Source organism: Urocitellus parryii, chromosome 6 (assembly GCF_045843805.1).
Source record: "Urocitellus parryii isolate mUroPar1 chromosome 6, mUroPar1.hap1, whole genome shotgun sequence".
Classification (NCBI taxonomy): Eukaryota; Metazoa; Chordata; class Mammalia; order Rodentia; family Sciuridae; genus Urocitellus; species Urocitellus parryii.
This window is the reverse complement of record NC_135536.1, coordinates 182,992,432-183,016,175: the sequence shown is the minus strand read 5'-3', so window position 1 is coordinate 183,016,175 and position 23,744 is coordinate 182,992,432. Positions and strand designations below refer to the sequence as shown.

The window sequence follows — 23,744 nt, the reverse complement described above, 5'->3', positions numbered from 1 at the left end:
TAAATGCCAAAAAAAGTACGATTGCTGGATAGCCTGGTGAAACTATGTTTACTATTATATGAAACTGCCACACTGGCTTCCAGAATGGCTGTGCTCTTTTGAATTCCCACTAGCAATGAGTGAGAATTCCCACTGCTCCAAGTGATCACCGTGTTTGGGAATTTTGACCTTTTTAGTGCGTTATAGCAACAGCTCACTTATCATGTTAATTTGCAATCCCCTAAGGACACCAAATGTTGAACGTCTTTTCATATGCTTGTCACTTGTGTATCTTCCTTGATGACATGTCTATCCAGATCTTTTTACTAGGGTTATCTGTTTTCTTATTGTTGAATTTTAAGTGTTCTTTGTATGTGGTGGATACATGTCCTTTAACAGCTATGGGTTTGGCAATATTTTCTCCCACTCTGTTGCTTGTCTTCTCTTTCTCCTAAGGTCCTGACACTTTTCATGCCTTCATCTTCTCATTGAATCCTTCCAGCATTCTGAGAGCTGCATAGTGTTGGCTCCATTGTACTAAGAAGTCAAGGCTAAGGGGGAACCAACAACCTGCCATGCAGTGGAGCTAAGATCTGACCCACAGCTTCCTACTCCTGTCGCACATTAAAAGTGGGTCCTGCTTATCAGAAGCCAGCCCAAGTGGGAATGAGTTTTGGTTATTTCATACTAAAATACCCTCCCACGATCCTGGAGAGAGACTCTGTACTTGGATGTCCTACAGAGCTCAGCCCTGTTGTTTCAATATTAGTGCATTAAAGTCCTGCCGAGAGACCTCTGTCTCTAACCCCAGCTGCCTCCTCGGCTCACCCTGCCCCCCACACTCCTGTACCCAGGACAGGGCCTCAGCAGCTCACCCAGGATCTCTGCCTTTGGTCTTGCCGTTCCCTCTAATGGAAACACTCTTTCCCATTGTCCACTGGTCAGCCCTCATTCACTCTCTTAATCCGTCATTCATGTCACTACACAAAACTCTGTGTTCCCCACTTTCTAGACCTTCAAGTTCCACTTCTGTGTCTAGGCCTCCCCCACTAAGTTGACAAACTCCTTAATCATGAGGCTCATATTTGGAAACATTTTCTTAGTCCCTTCAACTAGCATGGTATATAGTAGGTACTCAATAAATGTGCCCTTGATAAATGAATAAGAGGGAATATTGGCAAGTACCATCAACTGGTGGTTGGAGGCACTTTCATTTTTAAGGCTATTTAGCTAGAAGAAGTAAGCTTCGTTTTTTCTGCTTTCTTTTTAATGATTTTTGCTTTCTGTGTTTTTTTTAAACTTTATATATATATGTATGTGTGTGTGTGTGTGTGTGTGTATATATATATATATATATATATATATATATATATATATATTAATTGCTTTCAATTTTTAAAATCAGAATCTCTGTTTCTAGTGCTATGTACCCCAGGGGCAGGTGTATCTTGATAAATAAAAGGGATTTTTGAATAAATAAGTTATTAATGAGACCATTGAGTCAAAGCATAAGATGGATTTTCATTTTTTAAAGGTTGATAGTTTCTGTAACAAGACTTGACATCTGAGGTTCAGAGTCAGGCACCAGGCCTTCTTTGAGTCCCAGCCTGCTGGATTGGCTATACCCTCCCCTAAAAGTCCCTCTCCTGGAGCTAGATTAATGAAGGAGCTGGGGACCAACTGCACAGACTCTAGCAGTACCTACAAGAGTCCTGAGGTGCCAGGGCAGCACCTGGCAGGTGGAATGAGGGTCAGACAGGCCTGGGAGGGAGCCTGTGGTAGTTGGGGGGTCAGCTTAGCCTCTCTGAGCTTTAGTTTCTATATCTCTGCAAAAGGAAGACTCATAATACTGCACCATTCCACTATTGCAATGAGTTATAGGCATGGCCTAAGGAATAAAATCATTGAGGTAATGTTATGGTCTCTGGTGCCCACCGTCACCTGGATGAAGTTCAAACTCCTCCCCCCCCACACCCATTCCCCCACTGGTCCACTTAGAAGCTACTCCTTCTAGTTGCTTCCACTGAAACCCTTCCCCATGGTGAGTAAGAAAAGCGGCATTGGGTAGAACCACCTAGCATAGCGCCACGTGGCGAATCCTCGATGACTAATTCTGAATAAATGGATTAATGGATGTGGGATGGTGTCACATACCCATCACAGTTGTCCATAATTGGGCCCATTCCTCACCTTCCCCCACTCGACTCTGCATTGCAGGGAACTGACCTCCAGGCTCCATTCCCCAGGCTCTCTTGTCAGCTGGGTTCGGCCAATGACTTGCCCTAAGTGGGGTATCGGGGAGGAGAAAGAGAGGCAGGAACTCCTCACTGTCCCAATCACAGTCCCCTTCTTTAGCAACAAGAGAAGCTCCTCCTTGTCTCCAGCTCCCACCAGGGAGGCCCCTGGTGGTCCTGTCCCAGCAGCCAGCCCAGCTCCTGAGCTCTGGGAGTCCCTCCCCCTCCTTCTGTCCCTCCAGCCCTGGGGGACACAGTGTCTCCTGGTTGCTTATCTCCAAGTGCGTGCACTCTCTCTTTCTCTCCCCTACCTGGCTTCTCAAACACTTTTCTATCACCCAGGCAATCACTTCTCTGCAGTTAATTCTCTCTGCTCTGCACCCCAGAGATGGTTTCCCATGCCATGCTTAGTCTGGGAAGCAGAAGTTAAACCCAGAGTCAAGAGGACCCCACTCTTCCATGTGCCATTGGCCACAGAGCCAATCTACAGGAGCCTGTTCCTCATTTGTAAAAGGGCTAACAGAACCATCCTGCCACTTTACAGGGACATTGTGAGGATTAAATGAGGCCATCTGTTGGCACCCTCCCAGGTATTTGTTGAGTGCCTGCCATCTGCCAGGCCCTTTCGGAATACAGGGCACAGAGAGCAAGGAACAAGACAGAGTATGTCTGTGCCCTCAAGGAGGTTCCAGTTCATTGCAATAAATGTATTTATAAATTGCAGAGTGTAGGAGTCGGACAGGATATCGGACTTGACTTCCCTCACCCCGGGGAACCCTCAAGGATGCTCAGAGCTCTCTAGCCCACTTGCATTGAACCCCACTCCTGCCCTGGAGTAAGGAGGACTGGCCAACGGCCAGTGGGTGCACTGTGATACGTGCCCAAGGACCTGGGTAGCAAACTTAAGTTCCTCCTTCCCAGACCCAACCAGGCTGTTCCACTTGCCTGTGTCTATTAGAATGTCAGAGCTCACCTTCATTACTTGTAATGGATTTGTCTTGATTCTTCTCATGTACCACTTTTTAATTTTTTGGTGTTATTTGAAATAAGCATGCAGATCTTGTTTATGCCTAGATTGTGTTTGAGAAAGTATCGTCAATAACACGATTTTAGTTACTGACGACCTCTTTTGTAATGATTCAGTCAGCCTCACTCTAATGAGAGTATTGATACCAATAAGAGGCCAACAATCTATTTGCAACAGTACTCCAAGAGACAAAGGAAAAGCAATTTGTGCACATGTGGAAAATAGGTGAACTTGCCACTTTTAAGCAAGCCTGGAAATGTAGCACATTAATTCACATGCAACTCCCACGTCCTGAGTGTATCTGTATGGTCTCTCTTGCGTAGTCCTAGGAAGCAAGTTTTTCCATCTCCATGTTAATGATGATATTAAGACTTAAGAAGCAGGTGACTCATACAGTTGGGTAACAACAAAACCAGAATCTAAAGGGAATCTAAAGAAAAGGTGGGATCCAAAAGGGAGGAAGTGCTTCTAGTTTCTTTTTAAAGCTAGAAACCACCAGGTGCGGTGGCACACACCTGTGATCCCCAGTGGCTCAGGAGGCTGAGGCAGGAGTATCTCAAGTTCAAACCCAGCCTCAGCAAAAAGTGAGGCACTAAGCAACTCAGTAAGTCCCTGTCTCTAAATAAAATACAAAATAGGGCTGGGGATGTGGCTCAATGGTCAAGTGCTCCTGAGTTCAATCCCTGGTACCAAAAACAAAACAAAACAAAAATATCAAAAACTTACCTCCTAGAGCCTCAACTTCCTCACCTGTAAATGGGATAATAACTGAGCAGTGCGGAGGTTAAGTGAGCGAGTGTCACCATAGCTGGTGTGTAGTAACTAATAAGTGGTAGCTCTAAAGGAGAGAATCACTGGCTTCTCGCCTTAAGGCCCCTTACCCACCACCCCTTGTTTTCTCTTCTCTCTGCAGATGACCATTCCAGAGTGAGATTGCTGGTGCTGGATGGAGACCCGCACTCTGACTATATCAATGCCAATTATATTGACGTGAGTGTCTTGGTGGGGCTGGGTAGCTGGGGCCTGAGGTTGGCTGTAGAGGCTCAAGGTCTGTGGCTATCCTCGACCGTTTCCACAGAAGGTGGCCTTCCAGAACGTGCCAAGCGGTCTGCTTCTCCATCATTTGCATGACCCAAGTGGATTATCCACCTAAAGCTTCATCCTCTTCCGGGCGGCCAGGACAGCCGCTAGTCTTATTCATTCCATCTGTGTATTAATTTATATGTGTCTGTTCATCTGTCCATCCATTCATTCATTTGAAGGTGAAGGTGCAGCCGTGAACTCAACAAAAAGATTTAAGGTGACCACCGTATGCTCGATGCTACAGAAATCATAAAACTACAAATGCCATGGTCTCCACCCTCTAAAACCTCAGGAGGGAGATAAGCCATGCACATCAATCATGCCAGGGCAGCCTAGAAAGTGACAAGTGTCACATTCCAGATAAAATGCTGCAGGGATTCAGAGGTAGGGGAAAAATATCACTTTTTTTCCCATCAGGAATGCAAAATGTGATGTGAACCAAAGCTTCCAGCACAAGTAGAATTTAAAATCAAAGAGAGGGAAGATGGCCTCTGGTTAGAGGAGGACAGTAGCTGAGATGAGGCAGCTGTGAACAGGCAGCCGCTCTGTTCCAGGGGAGCAGAGCGAAGTAAGGTTGGACTGGATTATCGATGGCTTAGATGGCCAGACCAAGGTCAGGCTTTATCCTAAGATTTTGCTCAAGGAGATGGCCGATTCCGAATTGAGCTTTGGGGTGATTTATCTGCTGCCAATGATAAGACAGATCAAATGATTTTGGAATTAAGACAACTGATTAGGAAGTAGGCTGCTTCAGTATTTCAGAGACTACTGAGGAAGGGACTCAACTCAAAAAGAAGCCAAGAAGTTTCTACCACCATGGCCTTTTTGTTCACGGAAGTGAGAGAGTTTGCAAGAGGATAAAGTGGCCACTATGGCCAGGTGAACATCCCAGCAAGACAGATCAAGCCAGACTTCTGAGGACCTCAGTGCACAGCCCAGGAGTCTTGAAGAATGGCTCAGAGATGCCCATTGGTTCCTTAGACTTCCAAATGTACCTGTAGACAAACTGTAAAGTACAGTGGCATGCTCTGCAAATTCCCTCACCATCGGGGCTGAGCCTTGTTTCATTAATTCAACAAATGTTTATGGAGCCTTGTGTTGGCCATTTGTTTGCCCTCAGATGCAGTCAGTCCTTAATCTTTTCTGCTCTGCTTTGCATCGCAGGTGTGTGTGTGTGTGTGTGTGTGTGTGTGTGTGTGTGTGTGTGTGTAGTGCAAAGAAGAAGGGGAGCTGATTCCTTCAATGAGAGGCACTGATGGGAGATCAGGGGATGATAGGAAGAGAAACCAGCATATTCTCTGCCTGTCTCCCTCCTCTGGGTGGCAGGTCCTCAGCCAGAACCACCATGGCTCCACCTTCTGCCAGCAGCCCCAGCTCCTAGGCTGTGGAAACTTCTCTGTCTCCCCTTGTCCCACTAGCTCTAAGGGTCACTGTTCCCCTTGGCTTCCCTGTCACCTGGTCAACAACTCCCCCATGCTGGATCCCTCTGTCTGAAACACCTGGAGGGGTTCCTTTCTATTTCCCAGACTGCGTCCTGACTAACAAGGGGCACCGTGTGGTCAGGAGTTGGGGCTGGAGCTTCAGTGCAGATGAAGATAGACAGTCTACCACCAGGGCCTTTCTGGAAAGTTCACAAGGAGGTGGCCCCTTCTGAGTGCACAAGGCACTCCCAGCCCTTACCCACCATGCCACCATCCTTGCTCCTGTGCCCCTGTTATTCACTTCACAAGCACAGAGCAGACCTTCTACTGCGTACTAGAAATACCAACCTTCTGGACCAGGTGTCGACCCAAAAGCAACTCAGTCTGGTAAAGGGGGTCCGATAAGAAAAAGAAGCCTTCACAGAGCAGGGAATATAGAAGCAAAGCTTCAAGGTGGGGGGGGGGGGTGCCTTAGAGGCTGATAAAAGAACCAGCCAGACAAACAAGGCCTTTAGCAAACTAGGGATCACTGATCCCCTCTCATGTGCCAACACCACCTTAAGTAGTACCTTAACTGGGCAGGTGGTCATCATCACCCTCTCCAGGTGAGGATGCTGAGGCTCATAAGGTTAAGTAACATATCCATGATCACGCTGTGAGCTGTGACGGAGGGAGTGAGGGTTTAATTAGGAATGGCTCCCCACCATACCCTGCTGCCTTAGTAGCATCAGTAAGCAGAGATGACAGCAATCGTCGCAGTTTAAATGAGTCAGTTTACCAACACTTCCTAACAGCCCTTCAGGGGAGTTTTGTCACCTCCAATTCCCCATGGGGGGCTGAGGTTTAGAGATATTGCAAAGCCTTTCCAAGGCTGTGCACTGGCTCGTGGCTGAACCAGTATCCAAATGACTTCCCAACCAATGCCCTTTCTTCTGCCCCTTCATCTACCTCCTGCCACTTCCCAGAAGTCAACATTTAGTGGGGACCTGATCAGTACATGTTGAACTGGTTTCTTCTTTTTCTCCTTGACCTTGCCTGTGGCTGAGTAGATGTGAGGGTGGGCAGATGTGAGGGTTCTGAGGGTCACAGCCCAGGCAGGATCCTGCATGCCTCCAGTTGCTGTATCTATCTGGCATATGGCAGGAAAAGTCACTCTCATGGATAATGTTCAATCCACAGCTGTGTGAGCATCCAACTACAGTGAGAACTGAGGAAAGCTGATGTTGTAGTATATCAAATGAAATTGCTTTAATGCAAGTGAATCCCTACAACTAATAACCAATAATGCCACCTGTTTCTACCATGTTCTGTCATTACAAAACATTTTTGTGGGCCTTTTAAGATAGGAGACCAGGAGTTGAGATAAAGAGTATTCCCCAAGGTCACACAGCTAGACTTTAGTTCTCCACCCCACTAGAACACACCACAGTCCCTGTGTGTTGTGTTGTGTTGTGTGTGTGTGTGTGTGTGTGTGTGTGAAAGAAGTAGGTTGTGCCGACAGAACAAATAGCCTATGCCACATGCTGTCCTAACATGCAATGTTGAACCCTGGGCTGGATCTCAGTGGTTAGAGTCAAGGGCTAAGAAGACTAATGTCATAAACTAAGTCCTTGTTGGGTCAGCTGAATCCAAGCCTTGGGTTGGTGATTACTAACTTTGTGATCATGGGTACGTTACTTACTCATTCTGGTATTTGTAAAATGGAATTATAACACTGACCCATGAATACACAATAAATGATGCAAAGTATCTGTCTGAGTTCCAAAAGGAAACAGGCTTACTCAAAGAAGTAACTCTCCTTGAGAGAATAGGATTGAGAAAAACCAGCAGGTGTGGCGTAGGGTCTCATGTCTAGCAATGGTGGAGAGCTCTTAGTGGTTAGTAGCCCTCAGTAGTGAGGCAAGGCCAACCCATCAAGACTTGGCAGAGAGGGACCTAGGATACCTGCGATCCCCGGTACAGTCCATGCAATTTGCCTCCACAGCACAGAACAGAGCATCAAAGGAGAGAGAGAGAGAGAGAGAGAGAGAGAGAGAGAGAGAGAGAGAGAGAGACCGACCAGAGAAAACACCAACCACAACTGTCTCCTTGCACAGTGTCACCACTATGGGGTTGACAGTGGAGGAGGAAACACCGCAGCTATGAACCTGCTGTATACTCCAGCAAAGTTAAATTCTTGGGGTCTCCCTGAGATTCCTGACAAGACACACACAGCTACCTAGTCTTTACTCCTTTCCCCTGGGCTCCACCCCAACCAGAATCCTTCCTGGCTCCTCAGAGAGCTAACTGCTCAGCATAGAATCATTCCTCCCCAACTGGACCTTGACAATCCATTAAAATGACTCCCTTTGTATAATGAGCAGAACGTTCCCAGCCCCGTCTGGGCCTCTGGTCTGCTACCGTCTGAACTGTCCTGCTGGTGGATTTGTTTGCACACCCAAAAAATGTATTGGCCACTTGAATCTGTTATAAATTACCAGCCTGGAAATAAATATCATATCTGGGTCCCCAGTAAGTAACAGATGCATGAGTGCAGAGTGAGATGAATGCATTTTGGATGCAAACCTCTTTCCCATTGCTCACAGACAGATGGAGGCAGACCCAGAGCTGGTTTGCAGTCGATTTGCGTGCTGTGTAGGTGGGACTCAAATGAACTCAAAGTTCTTTTAAGGTTAGGAAGTTTTCAGTACGAGCTCTTGGCAAATCCCCAGAGGAGCCCCAATTGAGCAGCACATCTCCTTTTATCTCCTTGGCTGAGGAGTCTCGTGGTTTGAATGTTTTCTCTTTGGGGACCGCGTGGGTTTCAGAGGCCAGGGAGGGTCTCTTTACTCAGAGGCAGTTTGGGGACAGGCACATAGCAGGCATGCATTCAATATATTTCTATCAAGACTGATGGTCCAGGCAGACTTCTCTGGGTTGGGGACACGGCCATGAGCAAGCCAGATACCGCCCTGCCATGGTGGAGCTCCTGTTCACCTGGGGGGAGGCGGACAGACAGCAAGCATGGAAGTGAATATAGAAGCATCTGCCGTTGGGTGATGAGTATCCCCAGTGAAGTCAGCCAGGGCAGGGAAGAGGTAGCCCGCGTGTTGAGAGAAGGGCTTTCTGGAGCATTGGCTGACAGGTGAGCAGAAGTTTGAAGGGACTGAGAGAGAAACCACTCCCTTACCTGGGGACAGACTGGCAGTCATGGGAAAGGGCCAATGCCAAGGCCTCTGGACAGGACCATGGCTGCTACTCCTGAAGACGAGTAACAAGCCAGTGAGCAAGGGGGACAGGGGTAGGAAGACTGAGCAGATTGCTGAAGGGACATAATGGGAATGATAGGGATATTTAGAGGCCCAAACTAAGCATGATTAAGAAACCAATTAAACCACCGCCTCCTCAGAGAATGCTCCTCTGGCCTCTATGCCTGAGTCAGCTCCCAGGGGGGCTCCACAGGCCCCCGAGTCTTCCCCTTGGTAGCTCTCATGCCAGTTTGTTGATGTCTGCAAGCTGCTCCCAAGCAGAACCCACGTCCATCTGATCTACTTTTGCATTTCCAGTGTCTTATACAGTATCGGCTCCATTAACACCTGTTTGATTAGTGAACCACCGAGCAAAGAAATAGAGCACAAAATAGTGAACCTGAGCCATCTCTATTGAAAGGTGAATTCATTTCTGGCTCAGAATTTCTTCTTACTGACTTTCAAGCACATTAGAATCTGTCAAATCACAGTTTGCTGCAGGGTCTTTGGTCTTCCAGCCCATGCATTAAGGGGGTGCCCCAACTTCACCTCAAAAACATATTTGCACGTGTATTCCACCAACCAGCCTGTGATGAGAACTGCACTCAGCTCTTGGTGGCATGTCCCATGGCCCAGGTGGAGGAAAAGTACAAAAATACTCATCGCAGCATGTGCCACCTTATTCATTGGGCATATCCAAAGCCTTGCTGGATCTCTCAGGTCTGCATCGCCCAGGAGATCATGTCTGAAAAGCAGGGCAGTGGGGATAGAACATGGGGTATGTGGATTGTGCGAGTGGATGGAGAAGGACACCTGGGCGTGAGGCTAGAGATGACAATGGAGACTATAATCAGGTCACGATGAGGCATTTGGGCATGACCACTCAAAGTTATGGGACTCCATTGCAGACTTATAAATAGGAAAATAACACTCCAATGTAAAATAAGGAGTTCACTGGGGCAGAAAACAGAAGGGTTTGGAGGCCAGGCTAGAGGCAGGGAGGCCAGCAGGAGGTTGATGTTGTGGCCCAACCCAGAGCTGCAGGGCGGGGATGGCAGAAGAGGGTAGAGTTGAGAAACCACGTCATCTCAGGTTCTAGGGGACTATTTTCTGTTCCCAAACCTACTCCAGAAAACCTCCAAGTCTGATTCTCCTGGTCAGCCTGCCCACCCTGTCCATCTTGACTTGGAGGAGCAGATAGGCCGTACCTCTTGTGTGTCAGAGAATTTATTGCACTAATCGAAGAGAGGACCCATCCTCTCCCAGCAGCCCCTAAGAGTCTGGTAGGCACTTACAGTCCTAGTAGTCTCTTAACAAATACTTGCCAAATAAATAATAATATAAACATAATAAGAGCAAAGACATTTATGTTAAATCTTAGAACAGTGCCTGGCATATAATAACTATCATATGTTTACTCATCTAATCTGAACAATACTATGATTTAAATACTCTTGTCCCCATTTTACAGAAAAATAATAATAACTGAGACACAAAGAGGCTAAATGGCTTGCCCTAACTCTATAGCTTAGAAGGGACAGAGCCAGTATTCAAACTCAGGAAGGCAGGTTGGCTCATGGCACGCATAACCACCACGCTGCACTGTCTTTCTATTTGGTTTGTCCGAACTTGCTTATTGGGCAATTTCTCTGAGTCTCAGTGCACTAGCCTCTAAGGGAAATTTTTAAGCTGAGGAGGCAGAGTTTGTCAACTCAGTGTCCTCGCTATGTAAATGGGACCACTCAAGCAGAGTTTAGTTGGGGCTGTTTGATGGCTAAGTGGTTGATCCAACAGTGCTGGTCATGAATTGGCCTTGGGTTGGTGTCAACAATCTGCTGTGGAGAACGGCCAGCAATTGGAAGGTATTTATTCAATAGCTATTAGCCAAATGAAAAACTAAGGTAGAGAAACTAGTTGTTGCATCAGCAAGTAGACCCAGAACTTCAGGGATGCCACATCTATTGGACCAAAAGCCATGCAGATGGCAATTCCAGCTTATTCCTTGAAGTAGGCCTTGAGGCAGCTCATCCACTTGGAGAGGACAGGACCACTTTGATAGGACAGAACTGTTCAACATTCCGGAGGAAAAAAAAAGTTTCTTGAAACTTTAGGATTTATTTTCTCCAGGCATAGTTAACCATAAAGTCTGAGTGGTTAAGTAATTTCTAGATGGTCACAACCTCTCTGTAGGCTCCATAGTTGGCATCTGTGTTTTAAAATAGAATGTGTCCATCCATTCATTCATTCTCTGAATACTAATAGCATTCAGTGTTCTATACTAAATGCAAACCTGTCAGTCTCTAACACTTGTACTCAATACGATCTGCTACTTCTCTGTAACAAGGAAGGGGACCCTCCATCTGTGCCACACACAAGCAAAAGAGAGGGTTATTTTCAATCTCTTCTCTGATGACTGGAGTTATGGGCACCAGGGTCACCCCCACCAGAGTCCAGCAGGGCTTATGGGAGCCCTCTGAAATATACAGGGAATCCAGAAAGTGGTCTTTGCATTTGCAAGTAGCTGGCCTGCATATGGACACCTCCACACCACGGGTCCTCTCTGCACGCAGAACTTTAATTACAATCCCAAGTCTGTTGGCAGAGAGAAGCAATGTGGCATTCTTCCCAGTTTTCTTTTTTTAATTGTTACTAATGCAAGGAGTCAACAATAGAATTGTTTCTTCTGTTTTCTCCCCTGAGTGTCCCACAGGGCCTTGTATAGTGTTCTGCATATAATCAAGCTCAGGAAAGACTTTTTGGTGGTCATTGTTCCCCCATACACCTGAAAACCCCTTCTCTCCTCTTTTTGGGTGCGTGGGCATAAGTGATGCATGCATGGATTTTGCTCCCCATGCCCTGGCTCCAAGGCACGCCTGGATGGGCACCTCAAGAGTATTTATGATACTAGTAGCATTTGGTGACTTACTGAGTGTTTTAAATGCATTGTCTCATTTCACCTTTATCACTTCACTGGGAAATGGCTAATGCACTTCCCATTTTGCCTATGAGGAAATCAAGCCAGAAGAAGATATTTATTAATATTGTGCTTCTTGCAAACTTTGACTGGAGACTGTGCTTTTCTTCTGCTATCCAGGGGTACCACCGACCCCGGCACTACATTGCAACTCAGGGTAAGTGCCATACCTCTGCCTTGTGCTCCCAAGAGATCTCAAGGGCTCCAAGGAAGAGGGATGTCTGGGGAATCAATGCAAGCTTGTTGTCAAAACACTCCTTTTCGACTAAGAGACCTGACCCTGCCCTGGAGGAGAGGAATGAGCTTCCACTGGCAAGGAAGCCAGGGGTAGGGCTGAAGAGGCTCTAGAGGTCCCTAAGAAGGAAGGAGGCAACAGGTGCAGCCAGGAAGGGAGTGAGGAAGGAGCTGTCCCTAGGAAAGGGTCAGGAGGGAGGGCCCGAGGCAGGGAAGAGCAGAAGTCTCAGCCTCCAGCAGATGCCACCCAACAGAGCTGGAGCTGAGGGTGTCCTGCCTCCTCGGGGGTACACATCCATGACTGGTGCACATACAGCAGGTCACCCTAGAACACAAATTGTCAGTAAGTTAAGAATGATCGTGACTTTCAGATCCTTCTAGAAAGATTGCCTGCAGGTAATTCTACATACGGACAATGACATATAAGCACATTCTTCACAGGATTACCTACAATATGAAAAAAGTGAAAACTCTTAAATGCCCAATAATGGGTTAAATAAAGTGTATTTCTCGTAGAAAACTCTGCAGCTATGAAAACTATCATGCCTGGTAAGAATTTTTAAGGACATAAAAAAATGTTCATAATAGATACAATGTTTATTGCAGTAACTACATATATATTTGCATAACAGAATGTTATTCAAACTTTTATAGAAAATACATTACTTCTGTAATTTTAAAAATGACTGGGCATTGGAAGGGTAATTTCCAAGGAAATCGTTTTGGACTGTCTGATCCTATCTCCCAGCCTTTGTCTTTTTTCTTCCTTTCTTTTCTATCCCCTCTTTCCTCCTCGGACTCCAAGTGAGTGCCTCCAGCATCTGTCAAGCTTAAAATTGGGCCCCTCCACCCTCCCGACCCCAGTTCCCTTTCTGTCGCTCACCAGAGACTAGTTTTAGGAAAATTCCTGAACACAGTCCAAAATATAGTTCAGGGGACAGCAGGGTTGGTGGGGCTGAGCAGGAGGGTGACAGAAGGGACAGGGGTGCTGCAGACCAGGCAGGTTCCGGATGTGGCTTTTCTTACCCATGCTCTGCTCTGGCCCCACCAGGCTCACATGCCCCGGGCCCCAGTCTCAGCCACTTGGTGTACGAGTGAGGGTCCCCTGACCTCTCTCCTGCTCCCCTAAGGCAGCCAAGAGCAATGAACTCTGGGCTGCTTCCTTACCCTCGCAGACACTGACCCTGTCACTTTCTCTGTTGGCAGGTCCAATGCAGGAGACGGTAAAGGACTTTTGGAGAATGATCTGGCAAGAGAACTCCGCCAGCATCGTCATGGTCACAAACCTGGTGGAGGTGGGCAGGGTAAGCCTCTCCTGCAGTTACCTGGGCAGAGGATGCTGGGGGTGCGCTGGAGCATCTCCGTCCCTTGTGTTGTGCCAAGTGCCTCCTCGTCTACATTGCCCCCTCCCAACAACCTCCAGGGGAGACAGCATCTGGCAGTGTCCTTTCCCTCCAGGTGCCTACCCCCTGCTCCACCTCCACTCTCCATCGATAACATCATTTCATATATTTCAAGGAAATTGAAGTCATCAGACTTGACCTCCCTCATCGTCCAATCACAAATCCACCATCCTACTTGTATCTACCACCATCTTCTTGTTCTTCCTCCCGGCTGTCAGGTTCAACCATGAGAAATGGCTGTTTTTCTTTTCTTATCCCCAAATGGTCAAGCACGGGCTGTTTCCCATAGCTCTGCCCAACGGGACAGAAGCTGTGTCTCTGCCCTTTCAAAAGCAAGGCTCAAATCTCAGATTCTGCTCCACGATTTCCCCATTGTCCCCATCACTTGAAAAATGCCTCCTCCTCATTGCTGGATTACTCTGCTCAGTGGGCAGACATGCTCAGTAGCTTCCTCCTTCAAAAGACAAAATGGGCTAACGAAAATAATCCTCCTGTCCCCACTTTTCCGCCCAACTTTAGCGACCCACACCATGGTTCAGTTTCTTCAGCCCCAGAAGTAAGAGATCACGCCCTCCAACGTAGCTGCTCTCTCCATCCCACCAGCGGCGACCTCCTCAGCCTCACCCACATCCTCCATGTTGACAAATCCAGTCGCCACGTCTTTCTTCTCTCTGCTCATCTGACTCCACCCCTCAGCAGCATCTGCGCTTTGCCTCCTGTTCTTCCTCCCTGACCTCTGAGCCTCGACATTCTTCAGGGCTCAGGCCTTGGTCTCTTTCTCTGATCCAGTCAAACTCTGTCCTAGGTCATCCTTAACGAGGGCTTAGAAATGGGACTGCTATTCCAGGTGGCAACTATGGCAGGTGGGAGGGCTGCTGAGTGTAAAGGCAGGTGTGCAAACGCCAGGTATCAAAAGGCTTCTCTAGAAGAGTGGGCAGGTAAGTTTTGGTCTTGGCTAGAACCAGATATCCATAAAGCACCCTGGCCATAGCCATGGAAAGGGGAAATCTGGGCTGTAATCGTTCAGTTTGGGGTATGGACATCACATGGCATTACAGGGATTTGGGGCCAGGTGCCCCTCTATCCTTAAGTTCACCTTTAAACAGTCCATTCCTCCATTTTACAGATGAGAACACAGACCTGAAGGGACAGAGTAACTGCCCTATAGTCACCTAGCCAGAACCCAGGCACAAAATCGGACCCTTGACTCTCATTCTAACACTCCTGGTCCCCAGGGACTCAGTCCCAGTGTGCAGCTACTTGAACAAAGTAGCCAGCCCAGGAATTAAGATTCAGAGGCAAATTCCAGCCTGGCCCCAAACAAATTCTATGCTGCAAACTGCTTCCTTTGAGAGATCCACCATGACTCTAAACTGGATTTGGGGAGGAGAGGGCCCTTTGCTCCTGCTGCTCTCAGTAGAACTCCTGCTGGCGTCGCAGGCTGTACCAAAACACTTAAATTTATCTCAAAACAATTGTACAAGACCCTGTTGCTGGTCATTATTCAGATGGCCTAGGTTTGTATCCTGGCTCCAACTCTTGCCAACAGTTGACATTGGACCATTTTCTTCATTTCCAATGATTTAGATCCTCATCTGTAAAATGGAGATAATAATAATATCTAATTCATAAAGTTATGGTAACAGGTCATCAAAACATACATGTAAATTATTCATAGGACACTTAGTAAGCAGTGTTAACAGGAAGCTAACCCAGGTTTCAGAACTTTCTGGAAGCTGCTCACCTACTGAGTGTTAGAACCAAGCAGTGAATGAAATCGCCTCCAAACCCCATTGTACTGTACCAGTGTTTCCCTAAGTGGGTTCCATGGGATGCTAGCCTGCAGGATGCTTAGTGAGAAGCGGGTTCCATGGTTAAATACGTTTGGGAAATGCTGTGTCCTCTGCCCCTTTGGGAGAGCCCTCAAACATTAGCATTAGTCCTCGAGGAGCCAAGTAGTCCTGTAGCGAAGCAGCCTGTTAAACTTTGTGTAATCAGCATTTCCCAAACTCATTTGACCACAAAACCTTTTTTTGTTTGTTTTTTTGTTTCTTGTTTTGTACCTAACACCTATTAGCACCCAGCGGAACACACTGTGGGCAATGCCACACTAGGCCGCGCAGCGTCCCCCGGAATGGTAATAACGCTTTTGTTCTTTTAAGGGGAAAACCATGGTCTCTCTTTCCTCCGCGGAGTGACTTATAGAGTTGAATGTGGGAATGGCTTGTGTGTAGCATCTGTCCCACTGTCAGGGCAGAGAGCAGGTGCAGTCTTCCCTGTGAGCTCAGCACCTTCCATCCTCTTCCCAACTAAGAACCTTTCTCCTTCCAGACCCCAAATACCGCCTCTTAATAACAACCCTCTCCTGACCACTTCTGCTTCCTCCTCCTTGCTATTTCCGTTGATCCTCATCTTTGCTGAGCTGATAACACTCAGCTAGCTGCTCTAGTCTGACCTAGCAGAAATTGAACTCAGCCAAAACTAGAAAAAACTGGCCACATGACCTTGGGTAAGTCACCAAACCTCCAAACTAGAGTATTATTTTCATCTGCAAAATGGGAATAATAACATCCACCAATCTCACCTCGTTTTCTGTTTGATCACTTAGTGTGATAATGCTTCAGAAAAAAAAGTAAGAGGAGCATTTGCAAAGGAAGGTCCTGCTATTATTTCTAATGGCCCTAATGCTTCTGGAGTGGGCATGGCCCTGTGCTGTTTGACAGTCCCTGGCCAGCTGAGCATCCCCTGGACTGAAATGCCTCTAAATTTTCCCTTGGGTTTATTTGAACGGAGAACCGGATGCAGTGGCTGCTCACACTCAGCCACTTGCTCACGCAGCCTCATCTCTATCCTCCTCCTGTCTCTCCCTTGGCCACAGGTGAAGTGTGTACGATACTGGCCAGATGACACAGAGGTCTATGGCGACATTAAAGTCACCCTGATTGAAACAGAGCCCCTAGCAGAGTACGTCATCCGGACCTTCACAGTCCAGAAGGTAAGCTTCCCTTGGCTGTGGGCACCCCAGCCAGCCGGATGGTCTGCGCAACCAGAGCATGTGGAGAATGAGGATCCATCCCTTGATCCTGGCCTGTTCTCTCCCTCCTGACAGGATTCTGCCTCTCATCTTGGCCCATCTTAGTTTGGATTTCCTAGAAGCAGAGCCCAAGGCAGCAGGGATTTGGGTGCCCAGGACCATGGGTGGAGGGAGAGCTTGCAGAAAGGGGTGAGGAAAGCAGGACAGGTGGCTGGTAGAAGGAACCAGTGAGGCGTGGTTTCAGCAGGAGCCCTGATGCCACCAGAGCTCTGGAGAATGATTTGCTCTGCACCAATAGCCTTGTCTACAGACGAAGGGCCTCCTTCACTTCCAGGAAGGTAACCAGTCCTTCTTACCCAGAAGAGTCCTGCACTTAGCACTGAATGTCCATGTCCTGGGAAAGCCCTCTGTCCTGGGCAAACTAGGCAGCTGACAAAGCCAGTCAATCACAACAACTTTCCTCTCCATCAGAGAGTCCCTGAACCCCCACCCCATCCCACCTCACCCCAGGAAGTGGGCTCCTCTTCAATTGAGGGCAGTTCCCTGAAGAAGGGGAGACTATGGGCTGTCTTTAAACTCAGAGTAGCTGTGGATGGTGCATCAGCCCAAAGACGGGGACCTGGGTGGGCAGCAGTGCCCTCTGCATAATGCCTAACACACCCGCGGAATCCAATGCCCTTCACGTGGTAGCTGTTTGGGGGAGGGGTAGCATCCTAAAATACAAGTCCAGGGATGTCCTTGCCCCTCTGTGAACCATCCAAGCAGCCACCTGGAGCCCCCAGTGCCTATGAGGTAAACTCAAAGGCTGTACCTGGGATTCAGGGCCCTCTTGCACGGCCTGTCCTCCCACCAGAGTGTGACCTCCTATCACCAGCACCCCTTCCATGTTCCTCTAGTGTGGCCTTGGGAACTTGTGAGACTCTGCACACAGCACGCTAAGTCCCGTTCCCATCCCCTCCTGCCTCCATCCCCTCCATGTCTCCAACAGGGTAATGCTCCTGCATCAGTATCATAGCAGTGAGGAGGGCAGACTATGGAGCCAGACAGCCAGGGTGCAGTTTGCCACTCCATGTTGTGACCTCACTAAACCTTGCTCAGCCTAAGTTTCCCTGTCCAAGGCATGGAGATAACAGTATGGGGATTGCTATAAGCACTAAATGAATTAATGCACTGAGGTATTTTGCAATGCCTAATAAATGTTAGTTATTATTATCACTTATTACTTTCACTATTAATATCTTTCAAGAGTCAGATTGAGCTTCACCTTGTCCAGGAAGCCTTCTCAATTTCTCCTCCCCCTGTATCCCATTAGCTAAACACCTTTATGCAGGCTAACTGAGTTACCTACATGGGAGTCCTTCCTCACCCTGGTGAGGTCATGAGTGGTCCCAGCACAGGAGCTGTGGCTTTTATTTCCTTCCTCCTAGAGCCAGCACAAGTCTGGGCACATCTTACCCTCAGTATTTTTGTAACTGACAGATAAACAATGAAACCTCTCTAATTAACTGCAGAAAATCACTAGGGAGAAACAGTAAGTAAGAGGCACTAGGTAAGCAAAGGCTCAGAGGTGTGACCTGCCTGTTCAATAGTCAGATCGCCAGTATTTGACCCGGGGTATGTCTATGGGGGAGGGGTTGAGAGCAGGAGATCCACTCAAGCTCAGGGCCCCACTGCCTCCATTAGTCAATAGAAGCATCTTATAATTTTAAATAAGAACTTAATTAATAAAAATGTTGGCTAGCTGGGCACAGGGGCTCATACCTTTAATCCAATGGCTCAGGAGGCTGAGGCAGGAGAATCACAGATACAAAGCCAGCCTCAGCAACTTAATGACAGCATTAGCAACTTAGGGAGACCCTGTCTCAAAAATAAAACATATAAAGGGCTGGGAAGTGGCTCAGTGGTTAAACGCCCCTGAGTTCAATCCCTGGTACCAAAACATAAAGAAAAATAAAGAAGTTGGCTAAATTTTAAATGTCAAAAGCCACATAGACTATTATAGACAAGGCTGGAAAACGGGAGGCCCCCAGATCTCAGCCACTGAGAGGGCTCGAATTCCACTGGCAACACCTGGAACTTGGTCTTTATGGCCATCTTTCTTTCAATCTGGGATATACCTCCCACGAAACCTCTGTCAAAGGGGGTCCCTGGGCAAGCACTGGGTGCTGTGTCTCTCTTGGAGACTCGGAACACAATAAAAGGCTCTGAGAAGTCCTGCAAAAAGCAACCAGTCTGCCTTTGGTTCCACATTTTCCAAATGGAATGATCACAGCGTCCCTCTCTGTGGACAGCGGGAGGCTGGGTCCTCGGGTGGCCGCTGTGGCTCTCCACCGAGCCAGTCCAGGCACAGAGCAGCAGCTGGAGGCACAGAGCCCATTCTCTCCTCAGAAAGGCTACCACGAGATCCGGGAGCTCCGCCTCTTCCACTTCACCAGCTGGCCTGACCACGGGGTGCCCTGCTACGCCACTGGCCTCCTGGGCTTCGTCCGCCAGGTGAAGTTCCTCAACCCCCCGGAAGCAGGGCCCATAGTGGTCCACTGCAGGTGAGTCCAAGCCTCCCTGCCTCCAACCAGGTGTGCCTCTGCAGCTCGGTGGGGAGTAGCCATGATTCCTTGCCTTAAAGACTCCCCTGCCTGTGTCCCCACACCCAGCCCAATGAGACTCGGGTCCTAAGGTCTAAGCAACAGCATTTGCAGTGGCAGTCACAGTTTCATTATAGTCACCAGGGACATGGGGGGCACTGGCAGCATGTGCACCTACCCACGTCATTTCACGTACTTCTCATCCAGCTTTGGGGTGTGGGGGGTCCCTATCATCATCCCATTTTACAGATGAGGAAACTGAGGCGCTGAGAGCTGATGTTTAACATGTTCGCAGCTTCTTGATATGGCCATGGGGGTGCCTTAGTGAAGCATGCTTCTCTTCATTGCTGTTATTTTAAAAATTAATTTCTGGCCTGTAGGATCCTTAATGGAGAGTAAAGGGACAGCATCTAGTTCCATCTTCTTATGAAAAAGAGCTATTTTCAGCTTTGACCTAGAGAGTCACATTGAGGATGAGTGGCGCGTTTTTCAGTCCTCCTAAGTGGAGATGAAGCACTGTGTCAAGGACACTGAGAATTAGAGGAAGGCAGATGTCCAGACCTAAAGGCCGCTAGCAGTCCTCTCTGTCCTGGAGTGACCTTGGGTCCCGCCCATTTCTACAGACCCTGCACGCTCCAGTTATCTCATCCCTGCCCTGGCAATGTCCATATCAGTCCAGGGACCAGGAAGGATTTTACAAACCATGGACACTCAGATCCACCTGCTTCCCCTACGTAGCATCCTTTTAAAATTTTCTCTCTCTAAACATAATAGGAAGCACATGATCCCATTTCAGAGATGAGGGGGTTGAGGGTGTGGCAGAAACCCTCTGGGCCCTCTGAGCATTTTGGACATGTTCTCTGCTTTATACCTCATAGCAGCCCAAGGGCAGTGAAACTTTAGCCCCCACCCCAAGATCCCCAAAAGCAACCAGAGCAGGGATAAAGGAAAAAATGAGACAACAGCAAATATTTATCAGCAACACCTCCCCACTATTAACCAGTGCTGTGCGTGATGGCCCTGTGCCTGTATCTCCATAGCAAGGCACTTTCATGCATCCGAGATAGTGGTGCACACTCCTGGGGCTATTATAAAGATGAAATGGGTTGGCTAATGTGTGCTGAGTGCCTGACAAAATTCCTGACATATAGTAAGCACTTTAAAAATATCATTGTTCTCCATCTCTTAATGTTGTCCCCCTCCCCAGGCTTTTAATCCTTTAGGCAAGAACCAAGTCTTACTCATCTTCATGTCCCCACTCCTAATCCCAGCATCTGAAGCATCATAGATAGTGGAAAAATATCCATCAAATTATAAGTCGCAACAATTTATTGAGAAATTACTCTGTGGCCAGGCACAGGCTAAGCAATTTGCATGCATTATGCTTTTTAAACATAGTTTCGTGCAATTTACATACATGGTACTCTTAATGCTGTGAGGTGGGTCTATTTGTTATCAGCCTCACTTTATGAATGAGAGTCATGAAACCCAGAGAGATGAAGTCATTTACCCAAGGTCACACAGCTAGTTAAGTAGTAGAGCCAGAATTTGATCCCAAGGGTCTCTTCCAAATACTAAATCACTAAAATGTGTAATAAATACAGCACAATCCTTACAAAGACTCTGCCAGGAGGCGAGTTAGATGTCATATGCCAGGCTGTTGAGGCCACTTTGGGGGAGTTCTGGGTCAAGATGGTAGTAGATGTTCTCAGGCAAGAACAAGTCAGACTGTACTCAGTTCAAGCCATTGAAGTTTCACCAGGAATGAAGACCGCCCGAGAGCCTTGAGGGCCACAGTCCCATCCTGCCGGCCAGTGATGCTTCTCTGTCTTCTCTTCTCTCCCTTCCTCTCTGCGTGTCCTCTTACTTTCCACATTAGTGGACAAAGCCATCTGTGTCCATGGCGGAAGCAAAACAGGAGACTCAAGCCAGAGTGGGCCTCCGGGACAGCCTGCCTGGCCTTCCCTTCCCAGATTGGACGCATTGAAGGCAAATGCTCAGCCCCAGTGTTTTAGGACCCACCACTAATCAGGGCAGGGCTGGCCGCGTTCCAGGAGCCTCGCTGAGGTCTGAGATTCTCCTGAGGAAGCCATCCGAGATCCGGAATTGAATGTGTGCTGGGAAACTCAACACCTGGCAAGGGTCGGTCTCAGGGCTGTCAGCTGCTCCAGTTTCAAGAGGTTTCTAGCTCCTGGTCCTGGGGAAGCAGGTCCAGGGGGAGCCAAATACAGGGCCTTGGATCCCTTTCTGCCTTTGGGGAAGCTCAGAGGTCCCGGGCTTCCACTCTCTCCCTCACCTCTCCTCTGCTCCTCCTCTCCTGCTCTTCATTACTTCCATTTATCAACCCATTTGCTGAAAAGAAAAAAACATAGAAGGAGAAAAGAAGGGAGGGAAAGAGGAAGGACGTGTTTATTAGGCGTCCGCAGTGTGGAGGGTCCCACACTAAGTGCTTTACACTACACAGTGGGTCATCATACCTGTCCGATGAGGAAACCACACATATACGTGCTGCGTTAAGACCCATTATACACTGTAAATCTGATCGAGGAAGGAAGCGTAAGAGCACATGCTCTGCAGCCAGACCGCCTGGGTAAAGTCCCAGCTCTTCCACCTGGCAGCTGTGTGACTTCAGACCTCTGTGCCTCAGACTTCTCACTTGGGAAATGGGGAGAGAAACTTGCTAACGACCTCACAGGGTAACATTGTAAAGCTCCTGGGACAATGTGCGGCACTTGGCAAGTGCTGAATAAGTGTTTGCTAAATGGATACAACACAATAAGTCACCCTGATCAAATGCCCCCAAAGACAAGCATGACTCTGGCATCTTACAAAGGACAGAGGTGAGGTTCTAAGATTGGTTGCCTGCTCGGCATCTCTCAGGAAGGCCTGGGGTTCCCACCCTTCCGCTATCTGCCACATCCTGCCTCTCAGCAGGGCCCTGGATGGGGGCTGAATGGTAGAGGATGCTCAGAGCTGGAATCACCCCAAGATCCCTCCCCATACCCCATCATCTCTCTTCCAGTGCTGGAGCTGGGAGGACCGGCTGCTTCATTGCTATTGACACCATGCTCGACATGGCTGAGAACGAAGGGGTGGTGGACATCTTCAACTGCGTGCGTGAGCTCCGGGCACAGAGGGTCAACCTGGTGCAAACAGAGGTGAGTCCTGGAGGACTGAGCACCAGGGACCAGCATCACCGGCCACACGGGAGCATGGTGGACAGAGTCCCAGGGCTGGGGTCAATAGAAAGGAGCCTGAGTGTGGGACAAGAGAGGGAGCCACCACATAGTTTGCTATGGGGAGACCACTGTAGAAGCTAGGACTGATGTCGCCCCCCCCCCAAGTCAGTCCTGGGGCTCCGTGGTACAGGGACTTCCTGTATCTGAGATGGGACTGAATGGCAGCTGTCAGGGATTCTTTGCCTTCAGAAAAGGGGTAGAGAGGGAAAGGATTGGCATTTATGGATGCCTATTATGTGCCCAGCATCCACTCAGTCTCTATAGGAAGTGGTTTAATCATCCAAGTCCTTGAGTAATTGAACTAGCAGCTGGGGATTCAAAGAGAGATGATACACAGCCCCAGCCTTCAAGGTGGCTTTTGGGTACTGTCCAGATAGAGAGCCTAAGGAGCAAAATGGAAGGAGTTTGTCTTTTTTTGCTGTGAGGCAGGCAGCATGTGTGTTTTATGTTCAGGGTATAATATCATATCCTAGCAAGTAGCCCCTACCAGCATCTCCATTTTTATCCCCGAGGAAGAAACTGACAGCTGTGTCCCCAAGGTCTCACCCAGCCATACTGTGGAAGATCACGGGTCCCTGTGACCCTCAATAACCACCTTCTCTCTAAGCAAACTTTCTGCCCATCCTCTCCTCCATGCCTTGATTTGTTGTTCCAGCAATGAGTCCATCTTCTGGTTCTAGTGAAGGCTGTGGGTGCCCAGGCAGAGCTGGGATTTGTGAGGAACTGTACACATCATCCACCCTGGAAAAGGAAGTTGCTTGTGGCTTTGGGCCACAGCAGATCCTCCTGGATCTGCAGTGAAGACCCCCATTGTTGGGTGTATATATACTGGACCCTGCTGCAGGCTCTGAGCAGACTCAGCCCTATCTTCAGGCTTCTAGCACTAGAGCCAAAAGGACTGCATGCAGCAGGCAGGCTTGCTGGTTGGAGTCAGGCACATTGTACTTACTCTCCATGGGGAGACATGTTCAAATGATGCATCCAGATAACCACACTATGTAGAGGATAAACCAATTTTTGCAAGAAAAAAGTCACTCAACAAACATTTAGCAAGGGCCCAGAAGTAACAACTTTGGCTTGGTGGACTTAGAAAAGACTTACCAGAAGGAATGAAACATTGAACATCTTGAAAAGGGGAGTGGAATTTCAGGAGAAAAGAATAACAGATACAAAGAATTGGGATAGGAGAAAGTACGGCACATGTTTTCAGAGAAAATCCTGAGAAAAGAGTTCAGGGCAAGCTGAGTTTCTTTGGGAATTGATCCAAAGACACTCTGGTGGGTGAGTGGGGAAGTGAGATGGAGAAG

At 48.1% G+C, this 23,744-nt stretch overlaps 1 protein-coding gene across 2 annotated transcripts in view; it reads left to right on the top strand.

Moving 5' to 3' along the window:
• Ptprt (protein tyrosine phosphatase receptor type T) overlaps positions 1 to 23,744 on the top strand; it is a 1,043,151-nt gene that overhangs the window by 996,981 nt on the left and 22,426 nt on the right. For both annotated transcript variants that reach the window (XM_026383218.2, XM_026383217.2), the window contains 6 exons: positions 4,154 to 4,230; positions 12,066 to 12,102; positions 13,386 to 13,483; positions 16,461 to 16,577; positions 19,005 to 19,159; positions 22,221 to 22,356. In XM_026383218.2, the coding sequence (XP_026239003.1) occupies positions 4,154 to 4,230; positions 12,066 to 12,102; positions 13,386 to 13,483; positions 16,461 to 16,577; positions 19,005 to 19,159; positions 22,221 to 22,356 (620 nt within the window). The remainder of the gene's footprint in view (positions 1 to 4,153; positions 4,231 to 12,065; positions 12,103 to 13,385; positions 13,484 to 16,460; positions 16,578 to 19,004; positions 19,160 to 22,220; positions 22,357 to 23,744) is intronic.